Source organism: Hemitrygon akajei, chromosome 26 (assembly GCF_048418815.1).
Source record: "Hemitrygon akajei chromosome 26, sHemAka1.3, whole genome shotgun sequence".
Classification (NCBI taxonomy): domain Eukaryota; kingdom Metazoa; phylum Chordata; class Chondrichthyes; order Myliobatiformes; family Dasyatidae; genus Hemitrygon; species Hemitrygon akajei.
In genome coordinates, this window is record NC_133149.1 from 18,635,534 (window position 1) to 18,658,078 (window position 22,545).

Here is a 22,545-nt window from a genome sequence, read left to right on the forward strand (position 1 = left end):
CCCAGCTTTTTTACATTTAGCCAACTTGGATACATTACACTCAACCTTTTCATCTAAGTCATTAACTTTGATTCAATACAGCTGCAATCCCTGGGTTAATCACTCTAGCATGTCCCTAGAAAGCATCTCAAATCTGAAAATGTCATATTTATTTCTTTAACCCTTCTGCAATCCATGTTAATCCATTACCTAAACCCTATGAGGCTTTATGTAACAATGTTTCATTTGGCACCTAATCAAATGCCTTTGCAAAATTCACACTACACATTCACTGGGTGTAATTTATGCACCTTGCTAGACCTACAAAAAAGCCCAATTAGATTTGTCAAACATGATTTCCCTTTTATAAGATCATGTTGATTCTGCCTAACCATGTTATCGTTTTCCAGCTGTTTCTCCATTATTTCCTTATTAATAGATTTCAGCAATTTCCCAACAACCAACATCAGGCCTTGGATTCCTGATTATCTCTGTTCCGCCTTTCTCGACGGACATGATTTGGTACCTTCCAATCTACAAGGATCATTCCAGAATCTATGAAATATTAGAAAATCACAATGCAACACTTCCACTGTTTCTGCAGGCATTATTTTTTGGAATCTGTGGAGCTGTGCACCACTTCCAGTGTACAGGTTGATTTTTATCATTCACTAAATAATAATTACTTTAATATAATCAAACATAATGGCCCCTTGGTACCTCATTACTTCTGCAGATTTGGTGTATTTTACCACAATACATAATATTTCCCTATTCCCCATTACAATTTCTCTTGCCATAGCTGCTAAGGAACACATTTTAACTAATATTTGTACACTTTTGTTGAAGCTGATGCATCTATTTTCGTCATCTTTGCAGGTATATTTTATATAAGTTTACTTTGTCGAATTTCCACGTGTAGAATGAGTTTTAGGAATTTTGTGATGAGTTACCTTGACAAATGTGTTATTAGTTGCCTTCTGCTGGTGGGATCGAGCTGTGCTCAGCCTCTCTCCGGGGTGGATCTGGTTGTGCTTTTTGGGCTGAATATGCTAAGGTGGTTATCGCACAAAGTTGGGCTCAGTCAACTTGTATTAGATGAGTGTTTGGATTACCCTTGGTGGGTAGTGTAAATCAGGTAACCCAGAGTTAGCCTTGCTAGCTCTGTTGTCCTTTGCTGAATCTATTGGGCTGTGATGAGGAATGGTTGTGTGTGGGTGTGTAGGACTGCCCTGGCCTGGGTTTCGACATGGCACTAAACCAGTTGCAGGGCCAATAACTTGCCTTCCCCTACTCTGAGGAGCAGCTGGAACTAGTGTTTATCTTCTCTTGCATATTGACTTTGCCAAGTTTTTAGGTTGAGATGTGCTTCCCCATGTTGGGCTCTGGATGGGTGTAAATACATAATTAATCTCTGCTAAATTTGGGGGTGCAAAGGGAGCCCTGCATCAGTTGCTGGCCTTGTTAACATCTGCAGCATTTATATGTGCAGCTATTCATTGTCCCTTGAATGTGGATGTTGATTGGAAATGTAGATTATTTGTAGCACTGCCTTCTTTAAGGGATAGTTGAGGGGACAAGTTTAGGGTTAAGGCCTCATTGATGAGGCCAGCATTGATTGCCTACTCCTAATTGTCCAATCTGAATTTAAATTTTGACAGGTGTTGTGTGGTATTTGAACTCCAGAACCCTGGATTTTTAGCCTGGGCCTCTGAATCACAAGTCCAGTGATTCAACGATACTAGTGCTGTGATTTCATGGTCATGCTGTCTTTGGGGGTGTTGTGACACCTCTGGGGTATTCCATTCCATTGAAGTTTATGGAGTACAGACTGCTCTGCACTGAGGGTATGGCTCTGTTCTTGGTTCGTTGCCCTCTGGGTTGCAGTCCTGTCTTGAGTGAATCAGCATTATTGTCCAATGTGTATTGACAGGGTGTGTTGTCCTCTCCTAGGTACCCTTTACCAGGGTGTTTGTGTTGCCCCAAGGCAGGAAATTGGTCCACTACCCTATAGTGGGATATTGGCTCCATTGGAGCTGTTTTATTGCTCCAATGCTCTGTGGTAGACTTTTGGGTCCGTTGCCCTGTAATTAGCTATTGGGTCTTTTACCCTGTGTTGGGGTGTTGACTCTATTGTTCTATATTGAGGTAATGATTTACTGCCCCTATGGTGGGGTATTGGGCTCATAGCTTTGAGGTGGGGCATCTGTGATGAGGTATCAGTCAGTTCCCTGTGACGGGGTAAAGCTCCATTGCCCTGTGCTGGGGTATTGGTCCACTGTCCTGCGCCAGGTGCTGGCGGGGTGAGTGCGGCTGTGGCGAAGACACTGGTCAGCCGTGGACGCTCTGCTGCCTGTTGTTGGGTGCCGGGCTGCCGCTGTGGGCGGAGTTGTTGCCTGTAGAAGCGCTGGATCCGAATGACTCTCAGAGAAGAGCTGGTGCTGAGCGGAGGAAGGAGCGGGACAGCGAAGAGAGAAGCGCGGTAACCAGGGAGCAGCGAGCGCCGAGGGATCAGACAGGGGAAGCTCGGTCCGGTCGCCCTGCAGACAGCGGTGGAGCGGTAACTCCGTACTGCAGGCTATGAACCCCCTGCTCCCGCTGCTGGTCGCTCTGCTCCTCGGGGAAGGTAACAGCCTCTGGTTGGATTTTACATTTTCTTTAATTTTGCTTATTCTCCCTGTCATTGCCTGCAATGCCTGTTTCTCCTGTGATTTCAGCGGATGATTTGCCGTGGCTTATGAGGACTTGTGGCTCTGGTTTGTACGGTATCGTTCACTTCTTCGCCTGCCCTGCAGACAGGAGCAGGCTGTTACTGTAATGTGTGTGTGTTTGGGGAAGAACGTGTTAGTTTTGTGCTGGCAAGCCTTCTCTCCTGGGTTTGACCCGCTCAGGTGTCTCAGAGGACAAGGCTTGACACTCATTAGCACCGTTTCAGCCTCTCGATGTCCTCACAACTTGTCGATTTCACTTTCGGGGTTCCCCGCGAGCAGACTGGGACCTCGAGGAAAAGATGGGAGACGGTTCTGAAATCAAGGTCTGAGTCTCCAGTAGTCAGCGGAGAGTGACTGTTAGCCTGACTACAGCGAACACGGTCTGCATACCAGTTTGTGTACAGAGGATGCAGTTTGCATATCAGGCTGTGTATGCTGTTTGGTGTGTATCAGTTTGTGTACACTGACTACAGTACGTATGGTGTCTGTGTACGCTGGGGTAGTCTGTGTCAGTTTACGTACACTGTATATGGCCTGTATGCCAGCCTCGTGTACAGTGGAGATGGTCGGTATATGCTGGAGTCTGTATAGAATAGTGTGTGTCCGCTGGGAAGGTAGACTGTACAATGGACAGAGTCTCTGTATACACTGGGTTTTCTACTCGCTGGATTTGGTGTGCGTGTCAGTTTGTGTATACTGGATGTAGTTTGTGTACCATTCTGTTCACCCTGTGTATTATCTGTATATCTACCAGTTACTATTGGGTATGGTGTGTGCGGGAGCTGCATCCGCTGGGGATGGATAATCTATGTGTCTGTGTTCATGCTGGGGTTGGAGCTCAGTCTGAAATGGGTCTCCACTCGCCTGGGAGTGGTTACTGGCACTGAGCGGGGTGTGTGCTGAATGTCAGTCTGTGTACACCGGGCACGTTCTGGATCAGTGGAGGCGAACGCTGGGCAGTCCGTGTTTCAGTTAATGAACACTGACTGTGCACACTGGAGAGAGTCTGGGTATCGATCCGTGTACATTGGCAGGACCGAGCTATTTACCAACATGCTCCCCTTATGAGTTTCGTATTGGCCGATGTGTCCTCCTTATTACTGTAGCGGGTGACAAGAGAGGGAACTAAGTGAGTGTGTTGGCTTGCGGAGTACAAGTGGTTCCCTCCGTGCGCAGCGAACCAAGTTTGCGCAGAAGAGCGGGCGCTGGAAGAGAGCGCCAGCCGCTTCTCCGCCGCGCTGCCTGCGGCTGGATTTCGATGTTCCCGCGGCTCCTTCAGGCATTGTCCCACAGAGTCCCAGAACAGCAGTGGGAGTGGGGAGAATTGTAATAAATCTCTCGTCCGCGTGGCCAGCTCGTTCACTGACATTTAAAGTGGAGAAAGCGGGGGTGAGAGGCAGCAAATTCCCGAGGGCGGGTAGGACAGCGGAGGGCTTGCCGAGTGATCTGGGACATCCCTACTTCCCGTGTCGGCCACCGTGACGACTGGGAGCTGGTAAATTGCGCTGGGCTGACCGTGCAAAGCTCGGAATGCAGAGGGCCGACGTTACATCTGGTCACACTGTATGTGTCTGTGGTTGGGAGCTGTCCATGGCTGAAACGGTGCCTACACAAACACACACACACCAGCGGGCTGCAGCCGCTGATCCAGGTCCCTGTTAAGGGAGCAGTGAGCGCCGGCTGCCGGATGCTGGACCCCAGGTGTGTGCCAGCGTGTCTCTCCCGGCTTTTCCACAAGTCAAGCGGAGGCAATAGCGAAGGTCTAACCTGACCACCTGAACAGGTGAGATCACACGGAGCAGTCGGTGGTACTGCGATCCAGTGTACAACAGACCGTGTCCAGCGTTCACAAACTGGTACACAGGCCATGCCCGGTGTATACAGTGTCCAGTTTGCAAATACAGTACACAGGTCGTGTCTATCGTACACAGACGGTTATACAGACCATGCCCATGCACAGACTGGGACACAGACCATATCCAATGTATACATATGCGCACCGGTACACAGACTGTGTTCAATGTAAGTACATTGCATATTTAGTATACACGGACCAATACATAAACTGTGCCATCTGTATGTCGACAGGAATTGGTACTGGGAGACAGGAATCAATGAGATCTGTGAGGAATCCCGGCACCGGCCTCCGTCAGTGAAGTAGCGGGGGTGTGAGACTCGGCGGCGAGGCTAACAGTGCCTCTCCCGTTCACTGTAGCCGCTCCTACCGCCCGAGAGAGAGGAATTGCCCATTACACTACGCACCAACTCCAGCGCTCTGGGGGCCGCGTTTCGCGGTTGTGGAGTGCGGACAAAGGTTGTTCTTACACCGAGCCCTAACGGGCGGTATATGATGCAGAGTGTGCCGGGAGCTCTTCTAATGTTACCTTCGCTCTTCCCGAAAGCGATGGACACCGGTACAGCAACGCTTGGTGTTCGTCCGCACTTTAAGTCAGGTAGTTGTTTACCCGGAGGGAACCCGAGAGCAATGCAAGGAGGCTATTTGACTGTGCGAGGCAGCCGACCGTATTTTCAACCAATGAACGATCGGCTGGAGGAACCAACAGGTTGAGCAACGTCTGCGGAAGTGACCCTGCAAAAGGACGGTGTTGGGGAGAGGCGTATCAAGAGGGTGATAGGGGGAAGGGGCAGAGGTGATTGGTGGACCGAGGAGAGGTGGGGGGGTAACAGACAGATGGAGCCATCTGGAAGTGGTGGAGTAGTGAGGCAGAGGCAGGATTGGCAGAAGCAGACAAACAAAACAAAAAGGCTGATGGAGTGAGGTTGGGGGAGAAAAGGGGTGACAGTAACCCAAGACAACCCTCACTGCCTCCCAGATGTTGTCACCAAGGCAGTTTGGAGGCAGTAGAATTCAAGACAACTCTCTCCAAAGAGCACCAAAGCTGGTGACATCCAATAACGACCACTGGGGGGGGGTGCATCAGTAGTCATGTCTGGTGAGTGTCTCTCCCCACCCCCCAGTTCTATCCACCTTAGCTACTAGGGCGAAGATGGAGACTGAGACTGGGTGGTGATAAGCAGAAACAAAGGATACCAGGTACTGGGTTCTGCTAAGTAAGGAAGGTGATAATGGGACCATCTATGGTCCACATGCAGATCTATGGGACTAGGCAGAATAATAGTTTGGCACAGACTAGATGGGCCAAAAGGCCTGTGTTTGTGCTGCAGTGCTCTATCGCTCCATGACGTTCAGGGAGAAGTGACGGACAGGTGGAACCAAATGGGGGAAGAGGGGTGAGAGATCCAGTGGGTTTAATGTGTGCGTGGTAAGATGTTGCAGTAGGAACTGGTGGAGGGGCTAGGGCACTCCACAGAGCTCAACCAATGATCCGCAGGCCCTGAGTTCAGATCTCACCATGAGAGTCTGAGGATCTGTAATGAATTTCCACCAAAGCTGCTGTTTGTTGAGATAATATGGAACCACGTGGGCAAAAAGCAAGCCAGGTATAATCAGAGTGTGATTCTTGACCCACACTAATCTATTTGATTCCCCACTACCCTCTGTTCTGTTCCAATGAAACATTCACTGGACTAAGGTAAGCTTGTGATAGGCAATGGACACAGGCCTTGCCAGCAACACCCAGCTCCTGCAGTCAGTGACCAATATATTTACCCACAGAGATTTCATAAAGATGGAGGGGGGGGGGGGAAAGGTTTTGAGTGAGTCATTTACCGGATGTAGCTATCTCTGGTAATGCTGGCATTTGTTGTCCATTTGCAGATGCAGATAAGAGTCAATAGCTTCAGAGGGTCTAGAATTACATGTAGGTCAGACTGAGTAAGGATGGCAGGTTTGCCTACTCAAGCATGTTAGTGAACTAGATAAGTTTTTAACAATATTAAAACAATATTCTGGCAACACTCAGTAGGTCATTCAGCATCTGTGGAGAAAGAGCTGATATTTCAGGTCCAGGGTTTTATGCCAGGACTGGGATAAGGGAAAGATCAAGTTTGTTTAACGTTGCTGAGAAGGTGGGTGAAAGAAAGGGATTAGCTGTGATAGGGTAAAACTGAAAGAGCTAATGGAGACAATGAGGAATGCATTGTTTTTTTTTGTCAGTGTAAAGCGTTGCAAATGATGGTATTATGGGAAAGGCCAAAACCCACAAACAGAATAATAAAAATGCTATACTACATGGATGATAGACAGGAACAGCCTGTTCTGATCCGGACAGAAAGAGTTACCTGAAGTTGTGGAGTTCAAAATTGTGTTCTGAAGGCTGCAGCATGCTCAGATAGAAGGTGAGGCGTTGTTGGCCAAACATGTATCGTTATAACAGTGCAGAAGGCCAGATGCAGCAGTCCAGAGTGGAAGAGGGGTGGAGAATTAATGCGGCAGGTCACCGGAAACTCCGCTCACTCCTGTTGAATGAGCATACGCACTCGGCAAAGCCGTCATCCAGTGGTATGCAACAGGGATTGGTGCCGACTCCCCTGCTGTTTGTCATATACAGTTCTGTACATTATAGGTGCATGATTAGTAAATCTGTGGGTAATACCAAAACTTACGGTATAGTGCGCAGTGAAGAAGGTTTTCTAAGATTACAACAGGATGACTGCATCGCTGCATGGTATAGAAACTGTGCTGCGGTGGAGAGGAAGGTGTTGCAACAAGTAGTTCAAACTGCCCACACACCACCGACACCAGCCTACCCCCAACACGGACATATATACAGAAAGGTGCTAGAAAAAGGCCAGCAACATCATGAAGGATCACACCCACCCTGCTTATGGACTATTTCTCCCAGTCCACGCCAGGGCCATCAGACTCAAAAACAGTTACTTTCCCCCAAGCAGTAAGTCTGATCAACACCTCCACCCACTTAACACCACGAATTTACCATTTCCTGTCAGAGTCACCTTATGTACGTAAGTCGCCTTATGTGCCTAGTATCACTTTATGGACATACAATCAATCTATGTATATTAGCTATCTTAAGTATTTATATTTATTGGTGTTTTTTGAAATTAATGTGTTCTTTATTTTGTGTTTTTTTTTCTGCACTGCATCGAATCTGGAGTAACAATTATTTCATTCTCCTTTACACTTGTGTACTGGAAATTAAACAATCTTGAATCTTAGTCCATAAGATCATAAATTTATAAAGTACTGGAGCAGAATTAGGCATATCAGTCCCTTGAGTCTGCTCTGCCATTTTATTATGGCTGATTTATTATCTTTCTCAACCCCATTCTCCTGCCTTCTCCCTGTATCCTTCCACACTCTGACTAATCAAGAATATATTAACCCCTACTTTGACTACACCCAATAACGAGGCATCCACAGCAGTCTATGGCAATGAATTCCACAGATTCACCACTCCTTAGCTAATTCCTCTTCATCTCCGTTCTAAATCTACATCCCTCTATTCTGAGGCTGTGCCCTCTGGTCCTAGACTCACCCACAATAGGAAGCATCCTCTCCAGATCCACTCTATCTTGGCCTTTCAATATTTGATAGGTTTCAATAAGAACCCCCTTATTCTTCTAAACTCCAGCAAGTACAGGCCTAGAGCCATCAAACATTCCTTATATTTTAAGCCTTTCATTCCCATAATCATTCTCTTGAACCTCCTCTGGGTTCTCTACAATGTCAGCACATCTTTTCTTAGATAAGGGGCCCAAAACTGCTCACAATACTTAAAGTCCAGTCTAACTAATGCCTTATAAAGCCTCAGTCTTACATCCTTGCTCTTATATTCTCGTCCTCTCAAAATAAATGCAAACATTGCATTTGCCTTCCTTACCATCAACTCAACCTACAAGTTAACCTTCAGGGAATCTTGCACATTGACTCCCTGGTCCCTTTGCACCTCTGATTTTTGTATTTTATTCTTGTTTAGAAAATAGTTTATGCCTTTATTCCTCTACCAAAATGTATGACCATACACTTTCCTACACTATATTCCACCTGCCACTTCTTTGCCCATTCTCTCAAACTGCCCAAGTCCTTCTGCAGATTTCCTGCTTCCTCAGCAATACCTGCTCCTCCACCTGTCTTAGAATTGTCCTCAAACCTGGCCACAAAACCATCTATTCTGTCATCCAAACATTGACATATAACGTGAAAAGTAGCGGTCCCAATGCCAACCCCTGCAGAACACCACTAGTGACCGGCAGCCAACCAGTAAAGGCTCCTTTTATTCCCACTCATTGTCTCCTGACAGTCAGCTAACCTTCTGTCCATGCCAATATCTTTCCTGTAATACCATGGGCTCTTATCTTGCTAAGTAGCCTCATGTGCGACGCCTTGTCAAATGCCTTCTTAAAATTCAAGTAACCAATATCCACTGACTCTCTTTTGTCTATCCTGCCTATTATTTCCTCAAAGAATTCCAACAGAGTTGTCAGGCAAGACTTCCCTTGAAGGAAACCATGCTGACTTTGATCTATTTTATCATGCGCCTCCAAGTACCCTGTAGCCTCATCTTTAATAATAGACTCCAAAATTTTGCCAATCACTGAGGTCAAGCTAACTGGCCTATAATTTCCTTTCTTTTGCCTCCCTCCCTTCTTAAAGAGTGGAGTGACATTTGCAATCTTCTAATCCTCTGGAATCATTCCAGAATCTAGCGACCTCTTTCAGAACCCTGGGGTGTAGTCCATCTGGTCCAGATGACTTACTTACCATCAGACCTTTCAGCTTTACAAGCACCTTCTCCTTAGTAATCGCAACTACACTCGCTTCTGTCCCCTGACATTCTTGAATTTCATGCATACTGCTAGTGCCTTCTACAGTGAAGGCTGACAGGAAATACTTATTATGTTTGTCTGCCAACTCTTTGTCCCCATTACTACTGCTCCAGCATCGTTTTTCACCTGTCTAATATCCACTCTTGCCTCTCTTTTACTCTTTATATATCTGAAAAATACTTGTATCCTCTTTTATATTGTTTACTAGCTCACTTTCATATTTCATCTTTTCTCTCCTTCTGGCTTTTTTAGTTGCCTTCTGTTGGTTCTTAAAAGTTTCCCGTTCTTAAAAGTTTCCCAATCCTTTGATTTCCCTCTAATTACACGCTGGAATTAAGGAGATTGAGAGGGGATCTGATTGCAACATATAAGATTATTAAGGGATTGGACAAGATAGAGGCAGGAAATATGTTCCAGATGCTGGGAGAGTCCAGTACCAGAGGGCATGGTTTGAGAATAAGGGGTAGGTCATTTAGGACAGAGTTAAGGAAAAACTTCTTCTCCCAGAGAGTTGTGGGGGTCTGGAATGCACTGCCTCGGAAGGTAGTGGAGGCCAATTCTCTGGATGCTTTCAAGAAGGAGCTAGATAGGTATCTTATGGATAGGGGAATCAAGGGATATGGGGACAAGGCAGGAACCGGGTATTGATAGTAATTGATCAGCCATGATCTCAAAATGGCGGTGCAGGCTCGAAGGGCCGAATGGTCTACTTCTGCACCTATTGTCTATAATTTTTGCTCTATTATATTTGCTCTCTTTTACTTTTATGCTGTCTTTGACTTCCCTTGTCAGCTACAGTTGCCTTATCCTCCCTTTAGAATACTTCATCTTTGAGACATATCAATGCTGCATCTTCCATAATTCTCCCAGAAACTCCAGCCTTTGTTGTTCTGTCGTCAAGCTTGCTAGTGTTCCTTTCCAACTAATTGTGGCCATCTCCTCTCTCATGCCTCTGTATTTCCCTTGACTCCACTGTAATACTGATACATCTGACTTCATATTCTTCCTCTCAAACTGCAGAATGAATGCTAAGATATAATCACTGCCTCCTGACACTTTCTTTAACTTAAAGCTCCCTAATCAAATCTGGTTCATTGCAGCTCACTAGGAAAGTGGTGAAGAAATGGCAGATTGAAGTTAATGCATTCAAAGTAATGCATTTTGGGAAGGTAAAGCAGGGTAGGACCTAACCATGAATGACAGGGAGCTGGGACAGGGACCTGATCATGCACAGGTAGACAGGGTTATACTGAAGGCATATGGCATGCTTGCCATCATCATTTAGAATATTGAGTACAGGAGTTGGGATGTCAAGATGTTGGTGAGAGTACACATGGAGTACTCGGTGCAGTTCTGGTTACCATGCTACAGGAACCATGGGGATTCAGCTACAGAAGGTGCAGAAAAAACTTACACGGATATTTGGACAGGTACATGGATAGTAAAGGTTAACAGGGATATGTTCTAAACACAGACAAATGGGTCTAGTTTAAGTAGGAAGCTTGTTTGACATAGACAAGTTGGTCTGAAGGGCCAATCTACTTGGTGTATAATTCTACAATATAACTCTGACCCAATCTATATGTTTGGTTTCTTCAGTATAGAGGAGACCACATTGTGAACACCAAATACAGGACATGGGACTGGAAGAAATGAAAATTAATCATGGGGTCAACTGGAAAGCATTTGGGTCCCTGGATGTTGGGTACGGAGGAGATGAAAGGACAGACGAATCACCTCTTGGATACATGAGAAAGTGCGGGGAGTATTAGGCAGGGATGGAAGAGCGCACTAGGGAATCACAAAGAGTAATTCCTTCACAATGCTGAAAGGGGAGGAGAGGGGTGTGTGTTTCTGGTGGCAGAATCTTGTTGGAGCTGTCAGAAGTTGCGAAGGATGATTTGCTGAATGTGAAGGCTGCAGGGAGGAAGGTGCTGACCCGGGCAACTCTGTCCAATAAGTGAGGGGAATGAGAGCAAGAATGCAGGAAATTAGTGACACTTCAGCAGTTTCATAGATACTGAGATAATTTCTTCAATTTTTAAAAAAATTTTTATTCAATTACTTGAACTTAATTTCACCAGCAGTCATGGTGGTATTTAAATAGTCCCAACTCTGGCCGCTGGTCATTAACTTACCCACTGCATCTACTTCAAATGCAGTGAGCAACACAGGTAGACAGTTGCACATGCACACACACATACATACAAGCATAAGGTTGAGATATCTGTAAACAAGCTTTCAAGCTTGATAAGCAAACAAACAGCAAGATGGCTTGCATCGTATATAAATTGTAGTAAATGTTGGGAGAATGGGGAGAGACAAGGTGGAGCTCTCAGATATAGCACAGTTAATGGTGACTATTGCAAAGGGTTTACAGTGGGCTTTCTGTGTGATCTTGGTTGTGTTAGCGGTGATGAAAAGGGATGAGGCAGATCAGTGACTGAGTGACCGGATCAAGACTGCAAGATCTCCAACAGCTGCTCTCTTCCTCCAGCAATAATACTTCCTCTAATCCACTAATCCCTGCCTCTAATCCACTAATCCCGGCAATCTGCTTCTCTCAGATTCTCAGTGTCTCATCCCACAGCAGTCTTGCCTTGCCTTGGGCTAAAACTTGCTCCTCAAGAGGATTCCACACTATTTTACATGTCAGTTTGAATTAGTCCAAGACCTCGTAATGAAATATTTATAACTGTCTCATCAGAATCCATACAAATTTTAATCAAATCTTTTGCAATGTTCTATAAAACCGATTTGAGGTATGTCATCCTGAGAATAAAAAAAAATAAAACTATGGCATTATAAAACAGCAGAAATATTAAGGACAATTTTGAATTTTAATCAAATCTATAATGCATAGGCATATTTATTTTCAATGATTCTGAAGTACAAAGAATTCTCTCTGCCCTTTTTTGTCAGAGCTGTCTTGATTTTAATAACCCCTTAAATGTAGTGATTTTATATGGAGTAATGAATAAAAGTTGCTCTGTGTTACTTTATTCCTCTAATCATCTTTGAATAAAACAAAATGCAGGGTGTTAGGGAACATTCGATGCCATTGTATAATGTGAGGTGAATTGAATTCTTGAACAAGATTTTGGAGATTTTTGTTCTAACATTGCTATTTCATTTCCTCCTGCCCTCTCCACACCAATGTAATTTTCCTGGGGCTTCTCACTGGCAGAATGCCACTTTCGCAGTATCATAGCCAGCAGATCTTAAATGATTGGAGGATGAGAACTAGTTTGGTATACACAGTAGGCACTCCTTTGCGTTTAGAAAGGTTGGAATGAATGACCTAATCCAGGTGTTTTAAGTGATAAATGGATTCCATGAAAAAGATACAGACAGATTGTTCCTCTACTGGGACCTGATTTTCAATCAGTGTTAGAAATTAAACAAAACTAAGACTTTTTTTTTCCTAATGAGTAAGAGAAATTTGGAATTCCCAACCTGTTCCTGTTCTGTTTGTCAGTAACAGCTTTTTCAAACTCCACCGTTCCAACAGGAGCAATGACTTTCCTCACAGAATATAATAGAATGTGATTAACACTTTAAGGAGATACTTGCAGATGTACAGGCCAATAAAGTGTTGAGCTAGCATTAGCCCTCACAACAGTGCATCTAAGGTTCATTATTTCCCTTGCTGCATACCCTACTAATAATCAGCACACACTATAGTAGTGAATGGTTCTATGATTAATTTATACTTTTTTCTTGATTTTGTGCTCATTAAACATGAACAAATGTTATTTTGATCATACACAAACCCTGTGTTCTAAGAATTTTTTTTAAGTTTTGATATAAATGTATCAATATATAGAACTTTAATTTCATTTTCTTGTGAATTAATTTCAGGACTCATTAAAATGTACTCATCAAAATTGATTTGAGTTTTGAAGATTGTACCATGATAAAACTTAATTGCGTTTGACTTAACAGTTCACTTGAGTGCATGTTTCTAAAGTGATTTATATCAAAAAGCTAAGACAGCATTACCCAATGTGCTGGAGAAAAAAATATTTAAAAAGTGCCACATCACATGCTCAGCAAATCTGAAACATGAAATGGATTCATTAAATTTTTTGAAGCATATTCACTGACTTTGCACATGAAAAAAAATTACTGCCATTTTGCACGGTGCAAGTCCCACAAACAGCAAACGAGATAAATGATCAGATATTCTGGTTGAGATATTTTTGCTCAGAATACTGGAGAACTTTGCTTCACAGTGTATCCTGCTCGTATGCTCACCTGAGCAGAAAAACAGATGACAGGCCTAATGATGCCACACGCCCTCACAAATCTGAAATAGGGCTATTGAAGGCATTTAACATAGGTGCAAGGATACCTGTAAGTTGACAAGTTATCTAACAGTGAGTCACAAAGACAAGGAGATAATAAAAATAGTGCTTTGCTAGAGATACTCAGCAGGTCAGGAAATATCCATGAAGCGATCAAAACAATTAACATTTCATTACAATAGGTTGTTAGACATGAACCTATTATAAATTAGAGAGAAGTGTGAGAGATGGAGAGGAGGTGCCCGTGATTCAATGATATCAAAGGATACACGTTGTATCGAAAGGACAGGCAAGTAGGCAAAGGGGTTGGGGTTGCTTTGTTGGTAAAAAATGAAATCAAATCCTTAGAAAGAGGTGACATAGTGTAGAGGGTGTTGAATCATTGTACATAGAGCTAAGGAACTGCAAGGGTAAAAAGACCCCGATAGAAGTTATATACAGACCCCCAAACAGTAGTAAGGATGTAGTCAACAAAATACAATGGGACATAGAAATAGCATGCCAAAAGGGCAATGTTACAATAGTCATGGGGGATTTCAATATGCAGGTAGATTGGGAAAATCAGGTTGGTGCTGGATCCTAAGGGGGAAATTTGTAGGATGCCTACAAGATTGTTTTTTAAAGCAGCTTGTGGTTAAGCCCACTAGGGGAAGGAATATTCTGGATTGTGCATTGAAACAGATTTGATTTGGAAGCTTAAGGTAAAGGAACACCTAGGAGACAGAGATCATAATATGATAGGCTTAGCCCTGCAATTTGAGAGGGTGAAACTCAAGTCAGATGTATCAGTATTACAGTGAAGTGAAGGGAACTACCGAGACATGAGAGAAGAGCTGGCCAAAGTTGATTGGAAGGGGACACTAGCAGGTATGACGGCAGAACGTCAATGGCTGGAGTTTCTGTGAGCAATTTGGAAGGTACAGGATAGATTAATCCCAAAGAAGAAGTAGTATTCTAAAGACAGAATAATGCAACTGTTGCTGACAAGGGAAGTCAAAGACAGCATAAAAGCAGAAGAGAGGGCATATGATAGAGCAGACATTAGTGGGAAGTTAAAGGTTTGGGATACTTTTAAAGACCAACAGAAGGCAACTAAAAAAAGCCATAAAGAGGGAAAGGATGAAATATGAATGTAAGCTAATCAATAATATCAAAGAGGATCCCAAAGGTTTTCTCAGATATATAAGGAGTAAAAGAGAGGCGAGAATAGATATTGGACCACTGGAAAATTATGCTGGAGAGGTAGTAATGAGAGACAGGGAATTGGTGGACAATCTAGTACAGTATTTTGCCTTCCTCTTCACTATGGAAGGCACAAGCAGTATGCTTGTGAGGATCAGGATGTAGATTGAGCACAATAATTTATTACTAGGGAGTAGGTGCTTGGAAAGATGAAAGATATGAATGTGCTTAGGTCACTTGGACCAAATGGACTGTACACCAGGGTTCTGAAGGAAGTGGCCAGGGACATTGTGGAGACATTGGTAATGATTCTACAAGAATCACTAGATTCTGGCATGGTTCCAGAGGACCGGGAAATTGCAAATGTCACTCCACTCTTCAAAAATGGAGGGAGGCAGAAGAAAGGAAATTATAGGCCAGTTAGCCTGACCTCAGTGTTTGGGAAGATGCTGGAGTTGATTGGCAAGGATGAGGTCTCAGGGTACATGAAGGCACATGATAAAATAAGCTAAAGTCAGCATGGTCTCCTTAATGGAACATCTTGCCTGACGTAACAAGTAGGATAGACAAAGGAGAATCAGTGGATGATGTGTCCTTGGATTTTCAGAAGGGCTTTGATAAGATGCCACACATGAGGCTGCTTAGCAAGATAAGAGCCCATGGTGTTACAAGAAAGATACTAGCACAGATGAAGCATAAACTGATTGGCAGGAGGCAAAGAGTGGGAATAAATGGAGCCTTTTCTGGTTGCCTGCTGGCGACTAGTGGTGTTCTGCAGGGGTTAGTGTTAGAACCGCTTCTTTTTATGTTATATGACAAAATTGGTGATGGAATTGATTGTTTTGTGGACAATTTGCAAATGATACGAAGTTCACACATGATATAAAGATAGGTGGATGGGCAGGTAGTGTTGAAGAAGCAGGGAAGCTGCAGAAAGAGTTAGACAATCAAGGAGAATGGGCAGTGAAATGGCTGATGTAATACAGTGTCAGGAAGTGTATGGTCATGCACTTTGGTAAAGGAACAAAAGCATAGACTACTTTCTAAATGCATGGAAAAATCAAAAATCAGAGGAGCTAAGGGACTTGGGAGTCCTCCGTGCAGGGTTCCCAAAGTTAACTTGCAGCTTGAGTTGGTGGTGAGGAAGGCAAATGCAATGCTAACATTTACTTCAAGAGGACTAGAATATAAAATCAAGGATATAATGTTGAGGCTTCATAAGGCACTGGTGAGGCCACACTTGGAGTATTGTATGTAGTTTTGGGCCCCTTATCTTCGAAAGGATGTGCTGAAATTGGAGAGGGTTCAAAGGAGGTTCATGATAATGATTCCAGGAATGAAAAGTTTAATGTATAAGGAGTTTTTCATGGCTCTGGGCGTATATTTGCTGGAATATAGAAGAATGAGGGGAATCTCATTGAAACCTATTGAATGTTGAAAGGCTTAGATAGAGTGGATGTGGAGAGGATGTTTCCTATAGTAGGGGAGTCTAGGACCAGAGGGCACAGCCTCAAACTAGAGGGACGTTCACTTAGAACAGAGATGAGGAGGAATTTCTTTAAACAGAGGGTGGTAAATCTGTGGAATTTGTTGCTGCAGGCCAGGTCCTTGGGTGTATTTAAGACAGAAGTTGAAATGTTCTTGATTAGTCAGGGTGTGAAATGATACAGGGAGAAGGCAGGGGAATGGGGTCGAGAGGGAAATTGGATCAGCCACGATGAAATGGTGGAGGAGACTCGATGGACTGAATAGCCTAATTCTGCTGCTATATTTTATCGTCTTATGGTCTAATTCCAGCAGAAATGGAATAATACTGTGATGGCAGTGCAGACTTGTTAATCACAGCTGATCTGTCTGGAGGAGGTGTAAATAGAGGGAGGTGAATGAGAGCAGAGGAGAGAAAGTTAAAAAAAGTTCTTGAATTAATCTAATTACAATTTGGCAGTAGGTGTGGCAATACTATTGTTCTTAATTGTAGGTGTAAATAGAATATTTGGGCAGGACCATCAAAGAATCCTGCTAGGAAGTACAAATGTATTTGAAGTCAGGTGAGGATGAAGACTTGGCTATAACACTCATCCTCGTGAAAAGCCCACAAGCATACAGTGTCCAAGCTCACCTAAAGAATAGACTCATTGAGCAGGGTCTGAAGTGTCGTTATTAAGCATTATATATCTACCTCCTAGTTGTGAATTGACATGTCGGTGTCTCGTGCCCCTTTAAGGTATTGAACATATTTTACATGATTCAAGAAGAGTCACCTCACAATGACACAATTGGGAATGGGGAGGAGATGTCTCTGAACAATAAATCAGAAACACAAACACTGCCAATGCATTCTGGAGAGCAAGGCAGAATGCTGATATTCCTGTTGGACAAGGCACATTGAGGCACACGCATCCTCCTCAATTCCCCAAAGCACTTACACTCTGACAAATCTATCTGTGACCTCCTGCACTGTCAGAATAATGGTCGAGGGAACAGGACCTCATTTCCCATCTGGGCACATTTCAGTCTGCAAGGCTCAATATTGAATTCTCTAACATTAAGTGATGTGTTCTTTCTTTCACTCTGTACTGGAATTGGCCAGTACAGAGATATTCTTTTGTGTTTGGGCTCTCTCACACAGCCTGACCTACCAGCCATCTCCCCTATCAATGCATAACAGAGGCAAAGAAACAGTGTGCTTCACATCTCATTTGGTCCCACCTTGTCAGAGATATTCTCTTTACTCTCCCCACCCTCCACACTCTTGAAAGCCAATGCTTTTTCTCTTTCCCAGTTCAGCCCTGTATTTACTGTTTTATTTTGCACAGATGCTGCTTGTTTCTTACATTTTTTGTTCTGTTACACAAAGTCCTCTTCTTAAAAAGAAATTGACCAGAGAGAAAATAGTGATGTTGCTCATTCTGTCAGTTTGTCTGATCCGCATCATTTGGGTCATTAGCTCATCCGCCACCTTAAGGACACTTCATCCTCAGCCGCTCTTTGACAGAAGGAAAAACAGACACAGCAGTTAGCCATTCAACCATTCAGCCCATAAGCCTGTTGTGGGATTAAAAATATAGAGGCTGATCTGTTACCTAACTCCATATACTTACCTCTTCCCTGTACCTTTGGTCATCAGAAGTCTAGTAATTCCAACTTTAAAATTAACAACTGTTGCTATTTGCAGATAGAATATACCAAGCCTCATTTTGCATTTAGAAATGTTTCTTAACTTTACTTCCAAAATACCTGGCTCTATTTTTTGCATTTTTCAGCCCAATCCTAAACTTGGCAAATAATCGAACAATAATTATTCAAATTATCTCTTGGACTTTTACATTCCAGATACAGTAATACAAATTTAGCTTGCTAATAATTTAGTCTTCAAGAATAATTTAATCTTTAATAAAGGTATGCTGCATTCTCTCCATATCCCTTCTTAAGGAGTGGAGGTCAGAGTTACTTATGTTTTCCTAACCAGAGTTATGTTTAGGTGGAGCATTGCATTTAACCATGTTTATGCTCATTCTGAAGATATAACAGATTAGAAGACACATGTTTAAGGGGAACATGAAAGAAGGACAAGACAGATTGTGTGGCTAGGCACGCCTCAAATACCATCTATAAATTTGGTGACACAACTGTTGTTGGCAGAATTTCAGATGGTGGTGAGGAGGCGTCCAGGAGTGCGATAGATCAGTTAGTTGAGTCAACAACCTTGCACTCAATGTCAAGGGATCTGAAGTGGAAGGGTGAGCAGTTTCAAGTTCCTGGGGGTCAACATCTCTGAAGATCTATCCTAGACCCAAACTATTGATGCAATTACAAAGAAGGCAAACTAGCAATATATTTCATTAGGAGTTTGAGGAGACTTGATACGTCACCAAAGACACTTGCAAATTTCTACAGATGTACGGTGGAGAGTATTCTAACTGCTTGCATTACCATCTGTTATGGAGGGGGCCACCACACAGGATCAGAAAAAGCTGCAGAGGGTTGTAAATTATGCTAGCTCCAATATGGGCTACCTCTGCATCCAGGACACCTTCAAAAGGCAATACCTTAAAAAGGTGGCATCCATCATTAAGAGCACCCATCACCCAGGACATGGCCTCTTCTCATTACTACCATCAATGAGGAGGTACAGGAGCCTGTAGACACACACTCAACATTTCAGGAACAGCTTCTTTCCATCTGTCATCTGATATCTGAATGGACAATGAATCCATGAACATTACCTCTGTATATTTTACCTCTCTTTTTGCACTATTAACTTAATATAATTTTTATATCTACTATTGTAATTTATAGTTTTTATTGTTATGTATTGCAATGTACTGCTGCCGCAAAATAACACATTTCATAACATGTGCCAGTGAAATTAAACCTGATTCTATTCTGAGACCAGGTCTGCTGAAGGAATTGTTTCTATGCTGTAGTGCTCTATGACTTCATGACTATGGCTAGAGGGCATAGGTTTAAGGTGAGAGGAGAGAGATTTAATAGGAACTTGCGGAGCAACATTTTCAACTAGAGGATGGTCAATATGTGGAATGGACTTCCAGAGAAAGTGACTGAGGCAGGTACATTAAAAACATTTAAAAAGCAGTCAGACAGCAACATGGATAGGAAAGATTTAGAAAGACATGGGGCAGATGCAGGCAAATGAATCTTGGTCAGCATGGGCTGGTTGGGCCAATAGGCCTGTTTCCTTGCTCCATGACTATGACTGTATTATATGCATATTCATGGAGGAGTTTTCAATGTGACTTTTTGATTGAACTTCATCACAAATACAGATTGGCAGATCTATAATGCTCCTTTTGCTCAATAGGTACATCTACCTTGTCATACAAATGTGAATTAGTGAAGTCCAAAAGATATACTGTGTTTGATGGAAACCAGGAATCCTAATAGTTGAATATTTATTGGAGACCATTGGAGCAGTGTTGTTTCACTTGCATGGTAAAAATTGGAGTGTTTGTAGCTAGAGAGCTCTCCTTATCTTGAAGCCACATGTTAGTTGGTGAGAGGGTTGTGGAATACGGATACAGCATAAAGCATGAATTCAGGGTCAGCTTTGGTCTATCGTTATTCCATTATTATACTCTGTATCTTCTGCCATTTAATCCATTTCCTAGCAAGTACAATGCACAACATCTGGAGACAATGTACCACTCCCTCAATTCCTCAAAAAATATAATGCTTGTTTAATAAAACCATGCTCTTTCTCTAATCTACTGAAAAATATCAGGGCATTTAATCACTCAACCTTCTAATTACAGATCACAAATATTCAGAAGGAGTGATTTGAATGATTTTCCAGTTAGGAGGAATAGTGGCGAAATTGGAAGAGTTTGGAAAAGTATATTTTGGCCATCTACATTTTTTTAAATGTGCTTTTTATAATTCAAGGGTGGAAACCATCTAATCCTCGCCATTTGTCATTCTTGTGCCCTTTTTTTAATCTATCATTTTGCTTATGTCAGGCTGGCAAATTCAGCTCTCTGACTTAATATCATTTTTCTACAACAAACTGAAATATAAATCAGTCATTAAGTAGGACTGCTATTTTCATATTTTCACTTAAATTTTCATTTTCATTTTTTACGAGTTCACAATGCTTGAGGTGACCCTTTTATTCTTTACATAATTGTAAGTTTTTGGCTTGATTTTGACACTCATTAAATCTCTCTGTTGGGTTCCAAAGCTTTGCAAGCAGGTAGTTCTGTTGCCTCACTACTCAATCCTAACCTCGGGCACTGTTTGTGTGGAGTTTGCATGTTCTTTCTGTGACATTGTGATTACTTTGGATGCCTCAGTTTTCTTCTATGTCCCAATGATGTGTCAGCAGGTTGATTGACAGTGCAGGTAGGTGGTAAAGGAGCTGAAAGACGTAGGAGAGAGAGAAAGTATAAAGCTACAAAGTAAGGAGGGGAGATTGCTCCGGTGATATGGACTGATTGGGCTCTATCTGTAGTTGTTTTCTTTGTTCCCTTGAACGTGACACCTTTTCTAGATTTGTATCTCTTGCACTCACCAGGATTGTACTAGCTTTGATATTTTTGTTCTCTTTTGGTACTATATTGCTACTTATTTAATTAATTGCTCTTGGCTTTTTATTTCTGTAAGTACCATTCTTGCCTCTTTGCATAGTAAATTCCTTATTGTATCCCTCCTAGTATTTCACCCTTGTTTTACCTGTTGCTTTATTTGCCCATTTTATTGGGGACGGTCCTTCTCCTGTTTCATGGAAGTCAGTCTTAACTGATTCTAGAACCTTGGGTGCTATTCACCGTTGGTCCTTTGAAGCGTAACATTGAACTCAATTACGATTGCTATCAGATTAATGTTCATGCATCATTTGGTTGTTAGTGAAAATCTGCTCATTACTCAACACTCAGACTAAAATGAGCTGTTCCTTTGTTAGTTCTTGGAGATAATTTTGCAGAAAGCTACAGAGTGCATTCTCCAGAAATATAGCTGGTCTGCTTATCCCAATTGATATTAAAATTAAAATTACCCATTAAAATCACACAATCCTTACAATATGCTTATCTAAATTCTGCATTCACATATTCTTTCACTCTGCACCTCTTACCGATGGGCAGGAGGAGCTTAGGCAGAACCCAAATAGATTCAAGCATATGAAGACACACAAGACTGCAGTATTCATGCAGATGTTTCTTTTCTTAATTCTACACAGAAAATCATCTTGCCTGTTTTCCTCTTGTTTCTTTCTGATCCAATGATCACCTGATTTCATCCTGAATCTCCCTAACTTCACTTCCATGCACAGAGACCATTATGCAGCCAGGTGGTGGTGACATACTCTCCAAACTGAACCTACGTTTGCCAGTCAATCAATCTGTGCTTGCATAAAGAAATTTTATTTTGGTGACACACTCTACTCACATTTTGCTCTCCTGTCTCACTCCTAATTTAATTAAATCCTTTAGCATCCCCTTTATTGAAGAGTCACATGACCAATTCCAATAGAGCACATTCTCCTCCCCTTCATTGACTCCACAACCATATATAACATGTGCCCTCCCTTGCACACCCATGACAATGCCTGACACTTGCAAGGTCATCACTTTGCCTTAATTTAATTAAGTGATGTGGGTTTTTCAGGCTGAGCCAGCACTTAGTTACACATTCCCAGTTGCCCTAGAGAAGGGGGAGGTGAGATGCCTTCTTGAGTAGCTGAGATGTGGGTATGCACCCACAATGCTGTTAGGAATGGACTCCAGGATTATGACACAGCGACAGTGATAATTTTCCAAGTCAGAGTGGTGTGTGCCTTGGAGGGCAACCTCAAGCCATACACCATGGTGGTGTCCCCATGCTTTTGCTATCCTTGTTCTTCTATCTAGGAGTCTTGGTGAGTGGCTGTAGCACAGCCTGTCTACTGTGTTGATGGTGGATTGAGTGAACAGTTGTGGACGGGTAATAAGTGAGCTACTATGTCCTGTATGGTGTTAAGCTTCATGCATGTTATTGAAGCTGCACTCGTTCAGGCAAGTGGAGATTATTTCATCACGCTGACCAGAAACAGACCTAGACTGAATGTTTGATTATCAAGGCAGGGAGAGCCCATCAGCGATTGTGTGGGCTGCAACACAGGGCTCAGTTCCTGACCAGCCACAAAACATGTGAAGCACAAT

General features: G+C 42.9%; 1 protein-coding gene across 2 annotated transcripts in view; it reads left to right on the forward strand.

The window, feature by feature from the left end:
* Window positions 1-2,286: 2,286 nt before the first annotated feature.
* Window positions 2,287-22,545, forward strand: part of LOC140716779 (kin of IRRE-like protein 3) — a 702,588-nt gene continuing 682,329 nt past the window's right edge. For both annotated transcript variants that reach the window (XM_073029666.1, XM_073029667.1), the window contains exon 1: window positions 2,287-2,605. In XM_073029666.1, coding sequence (XP_072885767.1) covers window positions 2,560-2,605 — 46 coding nt within the window. In that variant the 5' untranslated portion in view covers window positions 2,287-2,559. The remainder of the gene's footprint in view (window positions 2,606-22,545) is intronic.